Raw genomic sequence first — 23,619 nt, 5'->3', positions numbered from 1 at the left:
ACAAATACTAGAACAACACAGGCGCGCGCTACTTTACTTTTTAAAAATAACAATTGCAATAATAATTATATAAATAAATAATTATATACAAAAAGAAAGGAAAAAGAAATAGAGAGAGAGAGAGAAAGCATACTTACATACATTAATTTATTATCTAATTTTCTTTCTTCTTTAAAAATATTATACACATAAAAAAAGGAAAAAAGAAATACAATATACACAACATACATAATTTTTTTTTAAAGTAATATGATATTGACACTGAAATGTAACGAAATGTTGTCAGCTCTGACTCTTCCTCTTCTTCTTGTTTGTTTTTTCTTTAATTAGCGTTAGAGATTGACGACATAGTTTGAAAAACAAAATTACAATTGTTAATAAATTATTAAATACTTTGACATTATATGTGTACTTTTCCATATAAAATGAGATCACATCTTTTGCAAAAATCAATACAGAAAACTAACTTTCGAAAATCTTTTGTTCGAGTAAAATACTTCACAATGTACAAAAAAAAGTTACAGTTGTTAGTAAATTATTAAATACTTTGACATTACATGTATCTTTCTATATAAAATAAGATCAACATTTTTTGGAACTTTATATACATTAATTAACTATTATTGCTAGTTATAAAATAATATTGTGACATATGCATGCACACGTACGCGTGCACATATAGAAATTAATTAAAAAAATAACCAAATAAAAAATAATCAATAAAGAAAATTAACTTTCGAAAATCTTTCGTTTGAGTAAAATACTCCACAGTGTACACACGCACGGATGCACGCACTTCTCCCCCCCCCCTCTCTCTCTCTCTCTCTCCCCCTCTCTCTCCCTCCCTCTCTTTCCCGGTCTCTCCCCGTCTGTCCCGGTCTCTCCCCGCCTCTCCCGGTTTCTCCCCGTCTCTCCCGGTCTCTCCCCGTCTCTTCCGGTATAGATAACCATTTATACAAATTTGACAGCTGTCAAAATTCAATCGCAATGATTACTCTCGCAACACGAAGTAAGCGCAACGAGAGAACCAATCGGCATCGCGGAAAAACGACAACAATACTTCGAGCTATACGAGTATCGATACCATGACCTTTTTTAGAAAGGATAGCAAGTTATTGCTATTATAAATAGTAACACGTCAAATTAATTTTAGTTATTTTTGTTTGATATCAGCCTGTAACGGCTCAAGTAGGCCCATATCCTCATATGTGCACTTCTTTTCCTCTAGAAAACGGAGTAAGGGGGATGTCTAACACGAAAAGAGACAGAATATATGAGAATATATTCACGTCTCTGTTGATTCTCCCCGTGCGGACTCTCTTACTGGCGGCATATAGCAATGGCCCTTCCATTAGTATAAGTTCTATGACAATCACGTGCAGTACAACGTGGCATCACAAATAAACTTTAATTTCAATTTACACAGATTTTAACCTGTTACAAAAATGTAAGGGAAACGCGTAACAAACGTGATGATGGCGGTGACTGTTGCCAGAGCCGCCTAGCGGCTTGGCGTCATTAAATAGACACATCGTAGGCCCGTTCTTTGTCACTGCACTACTGTACTGCTGCAATAAGTTAAAATAAGACAAAATATATTTGTCTTATTCTAACGTATTGCACTAGTGCAGCAGTGCAGCGACGAAGAACAAGCCTCGTAATAGAGAAAAGAAAGGAAATGTCAGGGGCCTGGTGCTGGCGATCGAAAATTTGCACCACTGGTGCAGGTAATGATGTTGACACATGCGCAGAGAGGACAAATACCACCCTATACCTTTCTCTTTTGCACAGACTTTGGACACACTTTCGGTCATGAAATAAAACAATTTCTCCTCCATGTGTTATATACTCAAAGACTTTAGTGCACTTATAAAATTGTTCGAAAACTATGCTTTTCCTTTTTTATAACCACAAAATGAGTGTCAAAACCTAGTTATGTAACGAAACACAGTTTAATAGCTGTCAAAAGAAACAAAATGTAACTTCTATATACTGATTTTTTTACTATTCTTAGTTTTCGAATAATTTTAATAATATTACAAATACGTTACACGTTACAGCACTAGCACAAAGCGAGTAATGATAAAATGACATGTAAGAATAAATTGAGGGGATGCTGGAATGACCATCAAACTTGATGGATAATGAATTATTAGTGCATATCATTAACAAGATTTTGTATATATTTCTTTTACAGATTGGGAAATTCTGTTTCAGAATTAAAGTATATATATTAATATTAATCTGTAGGCTAAACTTTATACTGTAATTGTTTCAGTTTTACTGTAATTGGTTTTAGTAGCTCATAATACATTAAGCCGAGCTGATCTCACTAAATACAGAGCATGACCTTGGAGCCGTGAATATTCGGTTTGACCGTCGACGAAAGGGGTGGCACTCACTTGGACACGGTTCAAATGGACACGGTGCTTTTGGACACGATATCTTGCGCACGGTTCAAATGACCACGGTGCATTTGCACACTGTGCATTTGGACACAAGAAATTTTATTAAAAATGTACACCAGTTATATGCACACGTAAAATTTGACCACCGGATATTTGCACATGAAAAAATGCCCACTGTTTACTTGGACACGTAAAAGTTGCACACTATTCATTTGCACACCGCTTACTTGCACACCATTCGCTTGCACACCGTTCATTTGCCCACCACTCATTTGCACACCAAGAAATGCGCACCGATCATTTGCACACGGAAAGATGCACACTGATCATTTGCACACGGAAAGATGCACACTGATCATTTGCACATGGAAAGATGCACACTGATCATTTGCACACGGAAAGATGCGCACTGATCATTTGCACACCGTTCATTTGGACACGGTGCTTTTGGACACCGCTTAGTTGCACACCGTTCAATTGCACACCATTTAAGTTGCAAACCCATGTGGTGCAGTGAATGCTTTACACACACACACACACACACACACACACACGGGAGGGTGCAAGGGGGGGCCTTCGGCCTCCCTCTTGTACCCACCCCGTCCAAGTTGCTAACCCATGTACACATTGCAAACGCAGCCACAATGTATGAATATTTAATATGCGTTTGATTGAACGGTGTGCATCTTTCCGTGTGCACATGATCAGTGCGCATCTTTTCGTGTGCAAATGATCAGTGTGCATCTTTCCGTGTGCAAATGATCAGTGCGCATCTTTCCGTGTGCAAATGATCAGTGCGCATCTTTCCGTGTGCAAATGATCAGTGCGCATTTTTCCGTGTGCAAATGATCGGTGCGCATCTTTCCGTGTGCAAATGATCGGTGCGCATCTTTCCGTGTGCAAATGATTGGTGCGCATTTCTTGGTGTGCAAATGAGTGGTGGGCAAGTGAATGGTGTGCAAGTAAGCCGTGTGCAAATGAATGGTATGCAACTTTTACTTGTCCAAGTGAACGGTGGGCATTTTTTGTGTGCAAATATTGGTGGTCAAATTTTACGTGTGCATATAACTGGTGTACATTTTTAATAAAATTTCTTTTGTGTCCAAATGCACTGTGTGCAAATGCATCGTGTGCAAATGCATCGTGTGCAAATGCACCGTGGTCATTTGAACCGTGCGCAAGATATCATGTCCAAATGCACCGTGTCCATTTGAACCGTGTGCAAGTGCATCGCTCCAGACGAAAGCATGGCCGGGAAGTCCTTATGATTTTCTGCGCTTGGGGTTATCGTAATGGACCCATTTTTCGTCCCCAGTCACAATACGATGCAGAAATTCCTTCCGTCTTTGCCTTGCAAGTAGCTGTTCACAAGCAAACAAACGCCATTCAATATCTCTCAGCTTCAACTCGTACGGCACCCAATTTCCTTGCTTCTGAATCATTCCCATGACTTTCAGGCGTTTTGAAATGGCTTGTTGAGTCACTTCCAATGATCTTGTCAATTCTTTTTGCATTTGACATGAGTCTTGATCAAGTAATGCCTCCAATTTTGCATCTTCGAAAACCTTCTCTCTTCCACCGCCATGCCGGTCTTCGACGTCAAAATCACCGTTCTTGAAACGTTGAAACCACTCTCGGTTCGTTCTTTCATTAATAGCGGCCTCACCATACGTATTTGAGAGCATTCGATGAGCCTCAGCCGCAGATTTCTTCATATTAAAGCAAAAAATTAAAACTTCCCGCAAACGAGAATTTGGCTCGTAAGCTGACATTTTCAATCGAGAATAACTTTATGATGCAGACACAAATCGACTAATATTTTGATGGCGTTATGTTTACAAATGTCTAAGCTTATTGTACGATGTCTACGATCTATTTATTTCGACCATCACTTACCACTACAGCCATCTATTGGAAAACGGCGGAAGTTGTAGACCTAATATTTATGTAACGTAAAGTAAACGACGTCCACGCTTATACCACATAGATTTGCGACTTTCCACGCTGTTCGTTTCCAATGTCGCATTAACCAAATAACGACATAAAATTGGTGGATTAAAGTTAGGAAAAAGTACGGGGAGGGGGTGCAGGGAAGGGGTTCTGCACCTCGCCCGCCTACGCGTTTTCTTAGAATATATTCATTCTCTTTCAATCAAAAGCACAAATAGTTCGATGCAAAATATCTGTTTTAAACAAAAGTATTTATGGAACTTTTTTTGTTAATAACTTTTTGACAAATCACGAGCGACGGCTAAAATCTTTTGAAGGTCACTCAGGAGGGTGACCTTGACAACACATGTGAAGGTCAAGGTCATTGGGGCTGGGTTCCCTATTCGGCATTTTTGCCGTTTTTGATATATCTCTAAGTTAAACGAAAATTTCTAATGTAGATTTTGTCTTTGTATGGTCATAGCAGGATTTTTTTCCTGATATTTTCTTGTGTGATTTTATATATCTTTCAAAGTTCATTGAACTGTGCGCCAAACATACTTTCCAGTTTTTAAAATACAGTTATAGGATGAAGTAATATCATAATATTACAATATTAAATTAATAGTTATAAGATGAAATAATATCACAATATTAAGTTAATAATCAATTTAATAATAAGAATGATACTAACAAGCATCTGTTTTCCTGTTTTTTCCAAATACTGTTAATAATTTTCTAAATTTCTAAATTCATCTATTACCTTTCCTTCTAAATTTTCAAGTTTTATTAAAATTGAGTTTTTGAGTTTGCTTGTATGCAGAAAAAATGTTTGATTTTAAATAAAAGAAATCAGCCAAGAAGGTTGATTTTATTATACTTTGTTGAGCCATCTTTGCGAATTTCTCAGAATCTATTTCTATGACATATATACAATACTGAAATTTTTTATACACGTACGTAATTATAAATATTTATTATTATGTAAATATTTATAATTGTACAATATACATATATATATATATATATATATATATATATATATAAATCTGCAATATATATAACTTTTGACTGAAAAACTTTTCTTCATAATGCTTTATTTTCAAGATATTTGATCGTTCTGGAATTTTTCATGTATTGTGTATATATATATATATATATTATGAAGAAAAGTTTTTCAGTCAAAAGTTATATATATTGCAGATTTATATGTTGTCAAGATCATGGCCCTGAGTAATGTATAAAAGGTTTTAGCCGTCGCTCATTGTTCTGCAAACATAAATATAAACCTGTGAAGCGAGATCTACCCTATTTGATTAAAGTTTATGATACATGATATCAGTGCTTTACGTAAAGTAAACGCTTGTTCTATACACATGGGTTTGCGACTTTCCACGCCAAACAAGATCTACGCTGTTCGTTTCCAATGTCTTCACATTAACCAAATAGTGACATAAAATTGGTTGGGTTACAGTTAGGAAGAATTACGGCGAGGAAGTGCAGGGGGAGGGGATCCGTCCACGCGTTTTCTATACCATATAACTTCACGACTTTTCATACAAAACGTGATCTTTATAAACATGTAGTTTTGGAAAAAGGACAGTGAGTTTTTAGTGGTATTGAAAGAGTCAATAAAAGAATATTTATATTACCTGTACCAAACTGATGTTCTGAAACGGAGTGGATATAATTTGCCCATGTTCAAAATGGCCACGTTCGGAATGGCCACGGGAAATATTGCACGGAGTTTAATTAATTTGCTCACGTTCGGAACGGCCACGTCCGAAATGGTCACGTTCGAAACGGCCACGTTCGGAATGGCCTCGGTAAATATTGCACGGACTTCAATTTGCCCACGTTCGGAACGATATCCGAAATGGCCACGTCCGAAATGGTCACGTTCGGAATGGCCACGTACGTTTTACTTGAGCATGCGCAGTGGTCATATTTTCATGCTTCTTAGTCGCATAAGCGCATGCTTTGTCTAGTACAAGCCATACAAAAAATGCGTAAATATCAATTGAGAAACCCAGCAGGATTGAACTCCGTGCAATATTTCCCGTGGCCATTTCGAACGTGGGCAAATTGAACTCTGTGAAATATTTCGCGTGGCCATTTCGGACGCTCCCTCTGAAACGTTGTTACCTATTATTCAAAAAGATGTCGCATCTGGTTCTATAATTTATACCAATAAATGGCGTGCATATGATAATTTAGATCAGTGCTCGGAATTAGTTTACATTTCGAACCGATTCCTGAGGCACCGTCTGCTATACCCCCACTACCGTTCTAGGCTCGACGGCCGAGCCGCCGATCGCCCGCGTGACGCTGTGTCTCAGGAGCGCCCTTTGACAGATATATCCATCCGCGTGATTAAAAATTTCTTTGCGCTGTGAATAATTTTTATTTTTACTGATAATTAAAGTTATTGATATTATGTTTACATTTATAAATATCTTTGTATATACACATGTATATATATATATATATATATTTAGCAATAATATAATGTAAAAATTCCAATTTTATCAATAGTTCTCTACATTACTTAGAAGGTTCTATTGCTGATGCGGTTTTTTTATATTAATAACTTTATTAGTCTGCAAAAATAAATTATCTGTAAAAATAAAAATTATTCACAGCGCAAGGAAATTTTTAATCACGTGGATGGATCCAGACATATTTATCATAGGACGTCCCTGAGACACAAGGCCATGCAGCTTGGCAGTCGAGCCTAGAACGGTAGTGGGGGTATAGTAAGCGGTGCCTCAGGAATCGGCTCAAAATGTGTAACGTAATTCCGAGCACTGGTTTAGATCAATACAATAATTATATACACAAAACAGTTAATCATTCTGTTAATTTTGTGGATCCAGTAACGAACACACAAAATATAGAAAGATTGTGAAGAGAAATTCGAACAAACATTCCTCGTTATGCATATGTAATTATCATTTTACAAATTATCTTGCGGAATTTTTATTTAAGAGAATGTACGAGTATGATAAACGTATTGACATGTTTTTCAATATAATGAGTTAAATACATCTATTAAATGCATTAAATGTTAAAGAAAATCTTATATATAAAATAAAATGTTGAATGAACTTCTTGTGTTTATAACTTTCTAATAAATGAGCGACGGCTAAAACCTTTTATACATTACTCAGAGTCATGATCTTGACAACATATGTCAAGGTCAAGGTCATTGGGGCTGGGTATTCTATTCGGCATTTTTACCTTGAACCGATGTATAATTAATATCTAAGAAATAAATAAACTATTTTTTTGATCGAAATAGTTCACAAGAGCTGGAGATTGTAAAAATTTATACAAAAATTATTATTATTAATATCAACGCACCTGCTTGGTCGAGAAATGGCATATCGATCTGATAATTTAATTTATTTAAAGTATCAGCATACAATTGTGAAAAACTGAATGAGTGGCCTTCACTTGGACACAATGCAGATGGATACGCATCGGCAGAAATGGTGTCCCTCAGCGTAAAAATTGGGGATTGCGCCGGTGTTGTATCCTTCACCAACGTCACACGCTCAAGAAGGATAGAGTTATGATGAGTGAGAAGACGTGATACCGATTCGCTGGTGTCCAATATCTGTTTCACTCGTACTCAAGCGAAAAACGTCATTAGTATTGAGTTCGAGTGAAACAGATATGGACACCAGCGAATCGGTATTACGTCTTCTCGCTCATCATAACTCCTTCTTGAGCGTTGGTGAAGAATGCAACAGCAGCGCGATCCCCATTTTTTTTTGCTCCTCCGCGTCTCCACTTCACCGCGCGCCTAGTAACACGTACGGCGCTTCATGTATGTGGGTGATCGCCGCGCTGGACTCCGAGGGACACCATTTCTGCCGGTGCGTGGACACATTGCAAATGGACATAAAATAATGTACATCGTACAATTCTACATCTTAAAGTTGTACACCACAAAATTGTACACCGTAAAGTTGTATACCGCAAAGTTGTACACCGTAAAGTTGTACACCATACATTTCTATACCGTAACCGTGACCACGCACGCACACAAGCGCGCGCACGCACACACATACACACACACACGGGTGCAATGGGGGCGTTCGGCACCCTTCCCACACCCATCTCGTTGGTAGGGATGCTCTAAACAGAAGGTTATAGAAATGTACGGTGTACAACTTTGCGGTATATAAAATTCCTGTGTTCAAATAAACCGTGTCCATTTGAACCGTGTACATTATTTTGTGTCCATTTGCAATGTGTCCAAATGAGTTACTCCCAAACTGAATAGTTCACAATGTCTTATATTTTATATTAAAATATACCAGAATAATGTGTGAAAAATATTTTATATCACATGTGCGTCGCAAAGTGCCCTTTTTTAAATAGTTTTTTGTGTCGAAAGTAGCCAATCGCACACAGTAGGCTACTTTCACCACGGAAATATTCTCACGTAATGTGACGTTATCAGTGCCGAAAATAATCCTAACCCCTGCCGAAAGGAACTTGTCGCACGGATTTTAACGCCATCTCTCAGCATACTTTGCACAACAACATGCTATCAATTTCTTTCGCACACTGTGTTTAACGCCATCTCTCAGTACACATAAAGAAGTTCTTGGAAATACTTCAGCGTCTTCACAAAGCTAACCTCTTACAATAGTCTTTATAAAATGTCAGTCGTGTTAAGCAGAGATTTATATATTTTATTTATATATTTTATTATATTTTAAACAACATGAATCAAAACGAGACTAGTACTGATAGCCCACTCACACCGGCAGAGATAGTGCAAACTGCTCAAAGCACAATCGAAAATCTCTTGCCACAAAAATCAAGAGAAAGATATATTAATGCCTATAACAAATTTATGGACTGAAAAGCTAAAAATAAAGCTAAATCATTCTCCGAAACTACAATCTTAGCATATCTTACAGAAATGTCACACACTCACAAGCCAACCACTTTGTGATTTACTCAATGCTGAAATCCACTTTGAACATTAACAATAACATTAATATTAACAATTACCAAAAAGTCATCTCATTTTTAAAAAAAGCAATCACAAAGATTTCAGTCTAAAAAATCAAAAGTTTTGACATCAGAAGAAATTAGTAAATTTCTTAATGAAGCTCCTGACTATAAATATTTGGATACAAAGGTAAAAATTAAAATTCAAACATACAAATAAATTTCCATAATCAACGAAAAATGTTATACATTATTTACACATATACTTAATATACAGGTAGCTATGATTTTTGGAATTTCTGGCGCATGTAGAAGAGAAGAAATAAGAATTAACGATATTGAAGACAAAGAAACTATATTGCTAATCAAAATTCCCAAAACAAAAAACTACAAACCAAGATTCTTTGTAATATCCGAAGAATTCTACAGCATTTTTAAAAAATATGCAACTTTGAGACCAAAAGATGTCCAAACTACAAGATTTTTTCTAAATTACCAAAACGGACAATGCACTAAACTGCCGATTGGAATAAATAAATTTAGTAAAATACCACAGATCATAGCATCATATCTAAAACTACCAGATGCTCAATCATACACAAGTCACACTTTCCGTCGCACTTCCGCCATGTTGTTAGCAGATTCTGGGGCTGACATAATAACATTAAAGCGACACGGAGAATGGAAATCCAACACAGTTGCCGAAGGATATATAGAGGACTCCTTCAATAATAAAAAGAAAATATGTAATCAGATAACACACTCACTAACAAATAAGCCCAGTTCTTTACAAAATTCAGAAACAAACTTTAACTATGAAAATCGACATCAAAAAGCTATATACAAAACAAACACATAAAAGCCATAAATATCAACACTTCAAATAAAGAAAATATAAACATATCGAAGAAAATATCAAATACACCAGAAACAAAAATTGTTTTATTTACTATTAATGTAAACATAATGTTCGCGGTTCTATTGCTCGTGTCGGGCGAGCTTTCGGTGTCGGGCTGCTGCTATCAGCTGTTGCTTGACACGCGAGATGCGCGTGTCTTGAGCACGCTCGAGCCAACGTTTCCCGGGTGCGACACGTGAAAATTTGTCGACTGATCGCGATTAGCCAATGGGCTTGTACTACGATCCCGCCGGTCCGCCGCAATGTTCGCATAAGCATTCGCCCGCAGTCAGTTGCGCGCTTCTGCCTCTCATGAGCACATGCGTAATTCATTCTTTCTCTTATTTTCGCGACACGTATAACGTATTGGTTCTCGGTGAACTCGTGAACTTTCTGCCGGTCGAACGCCTGCTACATTGCGTGCGGACCGCTTCCGATTGGAGCTAATTACTGTGATTATTCGATCATTCAATATTGGTGTGACGTACGTAGGTGGCTCGCGGTCGCGATACCCTCTTGCGATCCGCGAAATCCTCGTCATTCGCGTTCAAGATATCCGCTCCGGCAGTGTGTGAATACCACACTCTTCAAGATTTCCGTCGCGCCGATCCATCGCAATTACTCGAGGGCTCAAAATCTCCGTTCTGCGCCCCGCTATCTCGCGCCTTTCAGTGTATTCTGGCATGTGATTTGTTTGTGATTAATGGAAATTATAATGAATTAAAGAGATTAAATCATTGTGTGATCAATTCTGAGTGATTAATTCTTTGAGTGATTTTTACACTCCTCACCTTCTCGCACCTCCTTCTCGCGACGCTCAGCGCTGGGCGATTCCGATGTCATATCCTCCGTGCGTGATCAACTCGAGCGAGTAGTCACGCGCCGACACATTTGAACAAAAAGAACAAAATTGATTTGTTTCATCTTTATTTCTATGGTTAAAAACAATTTATATACTAAATATATAAAATATATTAAATTCTATATTTCTATGATTACAAAAACAATAGATAATCATTTTTTAGTTATATGTTTCTATGTTTAAAAAACAATAGATAATTTTTTGTTAATCCTTTGTATTTTTGTTTGTATGTTAATTCTTTGTAAAAACAAATATAAATAAAATTTTTTATATATTAATAAATTTTAATATTTTTTTCCAGTGGCGGGGGGCTTTGCCCCCCCGCATCCCCCTGATCAGGGGGCTTTGTCCCCTGGACTCCAATTAGGGAGCTTCGCTCTCTGGACCCCCCTTAGGCCCCTACTTCCACGCACTTTCATACGCACTTGTAATATAAAATAGTATACGATAAACGTGCGGATTGGCTATTGTTCACTCGTGCGGGTGGTCGCAGTCGCCTTCAGCTCATGTGTCCACCCACTCGTGGGCAATAGCCAATCTTCCGCACTTGTATCGTAATATACTGTTATAAATTATTAACTTTTTGACAATTTTAATACATTTATATGCAGAATAATCAGATAATCATATTATGTAAAAAAAATAATTAAATGTTAAAAAATAACGATTACTGGCTAGATTATTTTTTGCAACCAATTTGATACAATATTTACATATATTAGTAAATATGCATAAAAAGCAATAACATAGCTCCGATAATCTTAATATATGTTATGTATATCTTCATATATGTTAGAAGCAGATGAAAGTATTGCTTAACTGTTCCTTATAAATTAACTGATAGTAGTCAGTTTTTTACATATACTCTTAAAACAGTACTCCATATGTGGAACAGAACAACTATTGTGGTTTTGAACTACAAGTATGGAAAGGGCGGAGGGGGGGGGTTGAAATAAATCTTTGCGTGGAAAGTCAAAAACCCATGTGGAACAGAGCAACTGTTGTTTTGGGCGTAAGTATTGAGGTGAGTAAGGATGGATCTCGTTTTGCGTGGAAAGTTGAAGACTCATGTGGAACGATACAATTATAGACCAAACTTCTTTCTTGAACAAATATTTCTTAACTAAATTTTTGGTAATAACTTTTTAACAATCAATAATAACCGACTAAAATCTATTATATGTTACTAAAAACTATGACTTTAATGATGTTACGTCCAGCCTTAGGAGATTTAACTCTATTTATTTGGTCGGGAGGATATTTCAAGGAGAACAGGTAAGGCAGGGAAGGACGTAACAAAACGTAGAATTCCCATAGGCACACGAATTAAGAGAGGGTAGATGCCTCGGGTCGAACATATTTTTTGTGACTGAAAAATGTGGGTCAGCGTGTCGGTAAGCTCGTTATAACCCGTTTTCAAGTCATGCGTCTATCGGTCCAAGTTTTGTGTCAACGAATTAAATCGCTTTAACTCGGGATCGGATTAAGTGCTATCTTTGGTTCAGGATATTTCAGGGAGAGGGGACGCCGTAAAAACTTAAATAAATGATGAAGTTTTACATAAAATTAACAAAAACATTTATTCTAATAACAAAATAAAAAAATAAAGAAAATACAAATAAGCGCTGAAGTCGTGATTTGACAATTTTGTAATAACGGTGATATAATCGAATTTAAAATGCATAGTGAGTATGTATATAGTTCTACAAATATTATATAAGTATGTGGTCGGCGGAGAAAGGGAAACAAAAAGATTTTTGTTTTTTAGTTTTATAGTTAGAACGGTAAACGCGGAGCAAAGAACTAGTCGAAGGGTTTACTAAATGGTTACATGGGGAAAACAGATGCTTGAAGTCGTAAAAGGATAAAGAATAGCGTGGAGGTGGAACATTTTCGGGTTTTAGGGAACTGATCGAGGAATAAATTGAAGAGGCAGAAGGAGTGAGGACGTCTCGAGGATCACGCGGGGGTTCCTCAAGATTGTGAGATGGTGTAAGGATATCTTGAGGATCGCACGGGGGTTCCTCAAGATTGTGAGATGGTGTAAGGATATCTTGAGGATCGCGCTGGAATTCCTCAAGATTTTGAGATGCCGGTGGAGGTATTCTTAAAGAATCCAAGTACTCAGAGTAGACAGCGTCGAGTAGTGCGCGAGCTCGCCGGTTAAACTCTAAGAAGGAATTATTTATAAATAATAAGAGCGTGTCTTAAAGAATTAAAACGGAAGGGAGTAGATGAGTAACCTAAAAACAAAAGAAATTGTGGAATTTATTCATTACTGGTTCTCGAACAAATCTGTCGGAATTGAAGGAATTTCTTGACCGGATAGAACGGCACTAAAGTTTATTCGCGCACTGATTTTACATGATTATATTCTTTAACTCACTAATTGACTCACTAACTGGGTAACTGTTTGGTAACTAACTGCTGCTCTTCAAGATTTGGTATCAAGAGGCACGGTAGTGCCTCGCGCCAAGTGTATGCGCAGCGAGGCACCACCGTGCTTCTTTTATATACACGGAGTCTTACAGAGGGAGGATCCATATGTAGGTGGTTTGAATATTCTAATTGGTAGGACTTTCAGGATTGTGTGGGTGAATTCTAAGTTTTCTTATTGAAGAAATAGTTTTTCCTTTTTGACCAATCGTATGTTGAGTCGAAAGTTTCTCTGTTTCTTCCCACATTCCTTTAATTTTATCGAAGGGATCCGCTCGCGTAAGTTATCTTCCCTTTGGGTTTAAATAATTCTTTATCGTGCTAGATGTGCTACGGTATAGTTTGTAGATGAAGGAAACGGTTATTTATTTTTTGCTAATGTTTAAATTTTTTATTGGTCATTTTTTTGTGAGAAAACGTGAAACCTTGCTTCGAACCTGAGTTTGTTTTTGTATTTCTGCCTTCAGAATTTATTGTTTGTTGACTCAATATTCAAAAGGAGTTAAAATTATCAACTTGGTCGTTTCATCCATTCATGTTTGTCGTCACGTTTCTAACAGACTAATCCTAGACGCATAAAAAATTATCGGAGACCGTTGAAACGGAATTTCTTTTGTAATCTTATTTGTTTCTCTGACAAAGAGAACTCGTGGAGTCTGCCGGACGTAACAATGACATATGTAAAGGTTAAAGTTATAAAAAGTGTTTATTAATTTATATAAAAATTAATATTTTAAAACTTTTTACAATATCAAAATTAAAATATCAAAAACTTTACCGCGGATTAATTTATAAGGAAAAGTTGATCAGTATTTTCATCTGTATAATATGTTAACCCATTACTTCCCAAACGGACATTTTATAGTCGATTGGTTTTCGGCTCAGAAAAGTGATGAGATCACATGAAAACTTAAAACAAAATATGCTCTTCTACGTAAAAAGAGTTGCTCTTTCAGATTTCGGGGTCAAAATTTTAAAATTTTTTATTGGAAATTAAATATGCCGGCTCAAAGTTGATATAAATTTTTTCATCGACTATTGACTTTTTATAGTAGAAAACATCGAAAAATTTTGTCCATGTTGTAAACGATTGAAGTGACGGAGTTTGCCTCTTTAAAGTATAAACTATGATTATTAATTAATTTTTTTAAGTAGTTTAAGTAGTTCAAGATAGTGGATGCAGTATGGCGTCCAAATACATGGAAATCATATTTTATTGCGATATATGTGTGCGAATAGTCATTTCTCATATTTTCGAGGTCGCTGAGTACGAATCTTTAGTCAATTACTCATTTTTCAAAATGGCGGATACAATATGCCGTAAAAATCATACTTTATTAAAAACTATGCCTCCGAGTACTTATTTTATGTATTTGTGAGACCGCTGAGAACAAATTTTGGGTCTGTTTTTTATTTTCCAAAATAGCGAATACAATATGGCGTCAGAATACACGAAAATCATATTTTACTGTGAACTATGTGCGTGGGTACTGATTGTATATGTTTTTGAGGTCGCTGAATACGAATCTTGAGTTTGATTTATATCTTTCGAAAGGCGGATGTAATATGATACACATAGTTCGCAACAAAATCTAATTTTCGTGTATTCTGACGCCATATTGTATCCCCCATTTTGAAAAATGACTAATTGACCAAAGATTCGTACTCAGCGACCTCGAAAATGTGAGAAATGACTATTCACACACATATATCGCAATAAAATATGATTTCTATGTATTTGGACGCCATACTGCATCCACCATCTTGAACTACTTGAACTACTTAAAAAAATCAATTAATAATCATAGTTTATACTTTAAAGAGGCAAACTCCGTCACTTCAATCGTTTACAACAGTCATGGACAAAATTTTTCGAAGTTTTCTACTATAAAAAGTCAATAGTCGATGAAAAAATTCATATTAACTTTGAGCCGTCATATTTAATTTCCAATAAAAAATTTTGAAATTTTGACCCCGGAATCTGAAAGAGCAACTCTTTTTACGTAGAAGAGCATATTTTGTTTTAAGTTTTCATGTGATCTCATCACTTTTCTGAGCCGAAAACCAATCGACTATAAAATGTCCGCTTGGGAAGTAATGGGTTAAGGTCAAAGTCAGCTGTTACTTTTTATGCATATTTTTTTCATATTTATTATACAAGAGGAGTAAAATAATAGATATTTGGTAACGTTATTGTTTAAAATTAGTTATTTAATATAGTGATATTACTATTCAATTTGTAACGTGAGTAAACCTAGCACCCCCACCACTAAAACAAGTTTGGAAATACCGCATTAATTAATTTTTTTACATAATATGATTATTTGATTATTCTGCATATAAATGTATTAGAATTGTCAAAAAGTTAATAATTTTCTGCTAAAAATCTGCTAATTTTCTGTCCTAGTTTTGAATTTTTTGCTCCCACCCGTTTGCAGGAAATTAACCCATTTCGGACCAAAATGCCATTTTCTTCTCAACTTTCAACGCTCTATCTTCTGATGTAATCAACCTAGTAAAATTTTTTTGAATACCATTTTTGGATACAAAAAGCCTCTTTTTTTAGATGTCGTAGTCAAAATTGACTTACGAAGTTTTTGAAAAAAGTTACAGCTTATTTTTTTGAAAAAGAGCGGATTTTTTTGTAAATTTTTTTCAAAAATCCCATATTTTGAATTTGAAAATAAGTGGTCAGAATATCTCTACCATGGTAGAAAGTGTTTGTATCTGCTTTAAAAGACCTCATCGCGATTTTTTCAAAAATTCAATATGGTGACTTTAATATGGCGGCTCAAAGTTCAGTAAATTTCAAAAAATCAATATTTATTAGATCTTTTCATGGTGATCTCTTTTCATGGTGTACACAGACAGATACACACAAGCACGCACACGCACACACACACACACACACATTACACACACAAGAGATACAAATCCGAGCAACCTCCACGGTGTAACTTGGGTGATGCTAATGCCGACGGTAGTGTCTCTGCATCAAAGATCACAGATTCTTACTGACAATGATTTGACAATAATATCGGAATATTTATAATTTTCAAACATTTTATATGTGGTGTTGATGAATTCTAGTCGGTTTTAGATGATATTTAGAGATCACCATGAAAAAATATAAGAAATATTAATTTTTTTAAATTTGCTGAACTTTGAGCCGCCATATTGAAGTTGCTATATTGAATTTTCGAAAAATTTGCGATGAGGTCTTGTAAAGCAAATACAGATAACACTTTCTATCATAGTAGAGATGTTCTGGTCACTTGTTTTTGAACTCAAAATATGGGTTAAAAAAAATTTACCAAAAAATCGGTTCTTTTTCGAAAAAATAAGCTGTAACTTTTTTCAAAAACTTCGTAGGTCAATTTTGACGACGGCATCTGAAAGAGAAGGCTTTTTGCGTTCGAAAATGGTATAAACAATTTTTACTAGATTGATTACATCAAAAGATAAAGCGTTGAAAGTTAAAAAAAAAAGTAGCATTTTGGTCCGAAATGGGTTAAAACCAAAAGTGGGGGTGCTAAGTTCACGTAATAAAAAAAAAAAACCGTAAACAAAAAATAAATAATACCAAAATTTTCTGCTCGTTTTCTGCTTTAAGAAACTGTAAATAGATATTAAAAATATTGAACGATTATCAAAGTACCGGCTCAAAACAATCGTACAGCAAGGATATAAGAGAAAATGGTAAAAGAAAAGAAGCTAACAATGCCACAACAACTTATGAAGTATTCCTTTATCAAATACTCATAAAATACACAATTTTTAAATGTTTAACTTGCATAATATCTTTAAAAAGCTTTAAAATTCACAAAAATACAACAGTAAAGTACCCTTAAAAAATTAACTGCTGCATCAACTATGGCATCAAAATAATCGTCTATTTATCTGCTCTTAAGATATTCAAGTCCCGAATTTTTTGCTCAATATTTAACTTTTGCAACTCAATTGTTAAGGTGGGGGTGGCATTGTTAGCTCCTTATTTTTAACCATTTTCTCTTATATTATTGCTGTACTGGTTCTAAGTACCGGTACTTCGATAACCGTTCGATATTTTTGATATCTCTTTACGGTTTCTTAAAGCAGGAAATGAGCAGAAAATTCTACATATCTGTTTTTTTACGCTTTTTTTTATTAGTGGGGGTGATACCGTCACGTGAACTTAGTACCTCCACTTTTGGTTTTAATTTCCTGTGAATGGGTAAAAGCAAAAAATGTGGGACTAGGGCAGAAAATTATGCGGTATTTTCGAATTATTTTTAGCATTAGGGGTGCTAGGTTCACTGACGTTAATTTGTAACTGTGTTTCAGACCAAAAATTTATCCGGTGCGCAGTTTAATGAATTTGAAAGGCATATAAAACTATACAAGAAATATTAGAAGACTCAGTTTTGATCGAATAATGTTTGTTTTTAATTCATGATTATGTTATTGTTAATATAAAATGTTTATATAAATTTATACGTTTATATATCAAGCGACGCGGTAGCGGCGCGACGCCAAGTACATAAATAATTTTGCTGCATGATGCAAATGATGCAAATGTCACGCCGCTACTAAGCTTTATCTGGAATTTAGCTGTCAAATTCACTTTCAGTTAAAATATCTCAGAAACTAAAATCATAATCAAAAATTTAATGGCAATTTTGTTATATAATATTGATGTCAGCTTTCGATTGCGACTACTCCGATTAAAATTGGTACACTCATTTTTGAGATTTCGTAATCTCTTGCGCGAAAAAGCTCACTTGGATCACTTGGATATTTTCCACAGATCACATGTACACACACACGTAAAGCCAGTTTGTCGTTCAAGGGGCTTCACAATGTTCCTACATACAATTTTATAAAATTAAAATAAAATTATTTTGTAATGTAAGTGGTGAATATTGGTACGCGAAAAAATATAATAAACTTGATAATTCTAAGATCTTGTGATCTCTTGCGCAAAAAAGCTCACTTGAGTTATTTTCCACGCATTCACATATACATGCACACACACACCCAAAGCCGGTTTGTCCTTCAAGGGGCTTCACAATGTGCCTACATATAATTTTATAAAACTAAAATAAAAATTATTTCGTAATATATGTGGTGAATATTGGTATGCAAAAAAATATAATAAACTTAATAATTCTGTGATCTTGAGATTTCTTGCGCAAAAAAGCTTATTTGAGTTATTTTCTACAAATTCACATATACATGCACACACACACGCAAAGCCGGTGTGTCCTTCAAGGGGCTTCACAATGTGCTTACATATAATTTTATAAAACTAAACATATAAAAAATTATTTTATGATATAAATAGTGAATTTGGTATGCGAGAAAAGTATAATAAGTTAACAAAAATAAAATAAATATATAACATAAACAAATACATGATATATGTGTAAATGTCAAAAATATTAATATAAAAATTAATAATAAAATTACAACGTCTGAATGTGAGTAATGTAAGTGATATTATTAGTACACGAAAAAATTTAATAAAATTAATAAAAATAAAATAAATAAATAATAATAACAAATAATATACATAATATATATGTAATAAATGTCAAAAATATTAATAAAAAATTTTTATCTGTCAATGCAAATAAGTATAAAAATATTAGTGCAATCTTTTATCACGGTGAAAACATAATAGATGGACATTACATAAACATGATATGTACTAAAAGCGCAAAATGGATGTTAATAAATGATTTAAGTATAAAGAAATGCAATTGGCCTTGAAATGCTAAAAATGCATTCATATTTTTTACAGAACAAATAAAATAAAATAAATTATGGAAAATATATACATATATACATACATACATATCAAATTAACACATTAAAAAATATGTATAATAAAACTTAATGTAATTAAAAAAGAAGTAACTCTTTAATTTTTACAAAAAAAAGTGAAATCCCTTAAAAAAACCTTAAAAAGGTAAAAAAGATACGCCAAGTACATAAACGCGTGCTTTCCAAAATAAATTTGAGATCAATACAGTTAGCCAAGTATATTTTAAAAGACTTAAAGAAGTTTAATAAACATCTATTAAAAAATTGCTTAAACGGGCTTGATGATTAAATGATTAAAATCAACCAACGGGATTATAGTGAAGCAAAAACTTGGCGTGCCCGACTTAAAACGCCCGACTTAAAATGATCAATGTTAAACAATATGAAAATTATTTGTACGAATAAAATAATAAAAAAATTAATAACTTATGAAAAACTTCACAAAGTTAAAAAAGATATGTCAAGTATATATGTCAAGTATATAAACGCATTCAAAAATGGTTCTATTCAAAAATTATGTGAAAAATGGGAATATAAGTGATAACATATAATAAAGCAGAAATTGACAGATAGTAAAGCAATATCCGAATCACATTAATTGTATTCTTGTATATATATTTATCAATATCAATAACATAGAGCTTTGGAAATTCAAAAAAAATACGAGCCGGGCACGCCAAGTTTTTGCTTCACTATAATCCCGTTGGTTGATTTTAATCATTTAATCATCAAGCCCGTTTAAGCAATTTTTTAATAGATGTTTATTAAACTTCTTTAAGTCTTTTAAAATATACTTGGCTAACTGTATTGATCTCAAATTTATTTTGGAAAGCACGCGTTTATGTACTTGGCGTATCTTTTTTACCTTTTTAAGGTTTTTTTAAGGGATTAATAAAATTTCTCTTATTCTTTGTTGTGTAATGCATACCGGTTACATGTTTTAATAGTTTTAATAAATTTAAATATTAAATAGATTAAAATATGATCTTTACAATTGAATAAATCCGATTTCTTAATTATTTCTTAGTTTTTCCACAAAAAAATTATTATGGTAGGCTTTGTTTTGAACTTTCTAGATATACATATGTTTTTTTAAGAAAAATAATATTTCTTAAAATTGAATTTTTTAGAATTTACGCAAGGCACAACAAGAAATTCAAAACCTAAATGCATTATTGAAAATAGAATTGGCTCAAGATCAAATGCCCAAAGTCATTGATGTCATACAGTTGCCTGCGCAATAATAAGATCTTATGAAGAGGTCCTCATAAAATCATAAAATATATAAACTGAAGATGTTCAGTAATCTTAGAATTCAAAAGTTTGATAAACAATGCAGATTTATTATAAAAATAGAGTAATACTGAAATCAAATCACTAAATAATAACTGCAAGAAATTGTAACTTTAAGTTAGATAAATATTGTACATTACAAGGATGAAATTATAAAATATTTCTCTTCTGTATTTATGTGTAATTTATAATAAACGATATTTTTCGTAAAGAGAACAAATCAGCAATTGGAATAAAATGTTTAAATGTTATTTCGGTATATCCTCTATTCTAGTCCAAAATATCCTGATTTCTATTTTAAAATTTGATTAAGGAATTTTCCATGTAACTTTTTATTCACACATATTTTGTAACATAAGAGTTCTTAACGTTTTCAAAACAATAATATGTTAATAATAATGTGTAATATTTTAAAATAACATAGTTTCTATCATATAAATTTTATTTATTATTTTATTTTTAAAATCGACATTTTCAAAAAAAAATAAATAATGAATAAAATTTAAGCAAGAAACTAATGTTATTTTAAAATATTTTTTTATAATAATAAATATTTATGTAGAAAAAATTAAAAAAGAATTGTTTTAATGATTTAAATGTAATAGTATTTTTACTAGATTAACATATTCAAAGAGAATTACGTAATTCATGCACATACTTTTTCATGAATATAATATGGTAAAACTTTATTTCTTTAGAACAAAAATATTAAGCAGCGTATAAAATTAACCAATCAAGTACTATTTAAATTAATAAACGAGCGAGCAGTTAGCATTCTGAACAATTTTTCCTTATACATGTTACCGCCACTCGGCCTTAGTTTTTGAGTTATATACAAAGTTATTAAGAAAAAAAGTTTAATAAGTACAATACATGATAATTATTCAGTATAGGAGAGGTAGCTTCGATGAACTTGACGACATATGTCATGATCAAGGTCATCGGAGTTACCTCTTCTATAATGAATAATTATCATGTATTGTACTTATTAAACTTTTTTTGTTAATAACTTTTTGTGTATAACTCAAAAACTAAGGTTGAGTGGCGGTAACATGTATAAGAAAAAGTTGTTTAGAATAATGACCTTGACAATATATTTGAAGGTCATCAAATCGGTAAGTAATCGCTTATGTAATCATCAAAAATATTTTAATTAGTTAATTGTTCTGAGTAACCGAAAGCAGGGGGCGAAGCTTTTGACTAATTCTTTGAGGCCCGAATTTTTACAAACACTCATGAAATGCAAACACCATATAGGTTTTTGGATTCACTGATTACGAGAGCGATGGTGCCAATACATATTATTAATTATAATGTTACGGTCGATTAAAATTACTCTTAATTAACGTTTACAATTATATGCGCTTTGATAGTTTATACGCTTGTCAGGTATCTTGCAAAAGCCTCAAAAATTGTTCTTAACTTGTAGTAGAGTTTTGATATTAGTAAAAGTGATTGTTAGTTATATAATTATATATATCTGTGATAATTATATCCATAGACTGTAAATTTAAGCTGATCAAGATAAAAATTTTATGAGACTTTTATGTCCAGAGTCCAAGATAATTATAAAGTTTTTAATGTTTAGTTGTTAGGTTTATTATAACAACAATTTTATATTATTTAAGGCTTATGCAATACTCTGGAGCTTAATGAAATAATTCGTTAATTAGTAAAATGTAATTCTTATTCGCACAGGGTCGGCGTAATAATTCTGTTATTAATTTTAGTCGTGCCCTTAATTTTTATAAGCTCTAATTGTTTATTAGCAATAAACGATTAGAAAATTAATAGTTAGGCTCATAAAAGTTTGATATAATAAATTTTGAGGTAGTTATTTTAATTTAGCATGGTGAAATTAGTAAAATTAATTTATTTAGTAACAATTTTTCATTTGTTAATTAACATTTTACTCGTATATTCTCAAGTAAAACCCTTAAATAAACTATATCTCATGAACCAGACATCGGAGGAAGGCCGGATTAGTACCAGTACCATCAGGAGAGCTTATATTTTTGTTTTTTGGGGGGTAGTTTTTCAATTTTGGATTGCTTATAACTCGAGAATGGTTTGAGATATTGGATTCTAGTTTGCGTCAAAAATTCTTGTTTTTAAGAGCGCTTCTAATGGCTATTTTGAATTTGTGAAAATCTCGAAATTTAAATTTTGAGTTTCAAGGTCAAAATAAAAATTGTATATTATTTGGATATTACAAGACGTACTGGCCTTATATATAGTGTTCTTATATTTTTAAGATTTCTGGTTCAGGACCCACATAGAAATTGGCATCCAGTGGATGTCCAATGGACGTCCATTAAACCTCCATAGATCCATGGGACGTCTATGTCCATGGTAGAAGTCAGATGGACGTCCATTAGAGATCTAGTAAACTTCCTTAACTCCATTAGAGATTTACCTCCATGGCGGAAGTTAGGTAGACGTCCATTAGGGATCTAGTAAACTTCCATGGCTCCATTGAAGATTTACCTCCATGGCGGAAGTTAGACAGACGTCCATTAAAGATCCAGTAAACGTCCATGGCTCCAATGGAGGTTTATCTCCATGGTGGAAGTTAGATAGACATCCATTAGGGATCCATTAAACATCCATAGCTCCATTGGATGTTTTCTTCCACAGTGGAAGTTAGATGGATGTCTATTAGGGATCCACTAAACTTTCATAGCTCTATAGAACATTTACTTCCATGATGGAAGTTAGATAGACGTCCATTAGGTATCCATTAAACTTTCATAGCTGTATGGAACATTTATTTTCATGGTAGAAGTTACCCAGACAACACGCTTATCAGAATGAAAACTTTAAGAGAACTTTTTTAATAAAACCTTTAGATATCTTGGAAATGATGTCCAAATGGTAACATTTATCAGAGACGTCTACTAAGAGAGGTCTTTGAGATATCTCATGGAAGAGTTTCATTTAAGTTTCTTGAAAATGTTATCCTTAGGATATCACATCTAAATGATATCAGCTTAATATCTCATAAAAGATATCACAAT

General features: G+C 33.7%; 1 protein-coding gene across 4 annotated transcripts in view; it reads left to right on the top strand.

Annotated features, from left to right (window-relative positions):
• The window catches only part of LOC105837419 (recQ-mediated genome instability protein 1), a 123,998-nt gene that overhangs the window by 58,920 nt on the left and 41,459 nt on the right, over positions 1-23,619 (top strand). Inside the window, exon 10 of one of the 4 annotated variants that reach the window (XM_028189533.2) lies at positions 20,440-20,840. The exons of the other annotated variants lie outside the window; for them this stretch is intronic. Within the exon in view, the coding sequence (XP_028045334.1) occupies positions 20,440-20,553 (114 nt within the window). The 3' untranslated portion in view covers positions 20,554-20,840. Of the gene's footprint in view, positions 1-20,439; positions 20,841-23,619 lie in introns of those variants that run through there. 4 annotated transcript variants of the gene reach the window in all.

Source organism: Monomorium pharaonis, chromosome 5 (genome assembly GCF_013373865.1).
Source record: "Monomorium pharaonis isolate MP-MQ-018 chromosome 5, ASM1337386v2, whole genome shotgun sequence".
NCBI classification, from domain to species: Eukaryota; Metazoa; Arthropoda; class Insecta; order Hymenoptera; family Formicidae; genus Monomorium; species Monomorium pharaonis.
The sequence above is the reverse complement of the archived record's forward strand: the minus strand, read 5'-3'. Positions and strand labels throughout refer to the sequence as shown.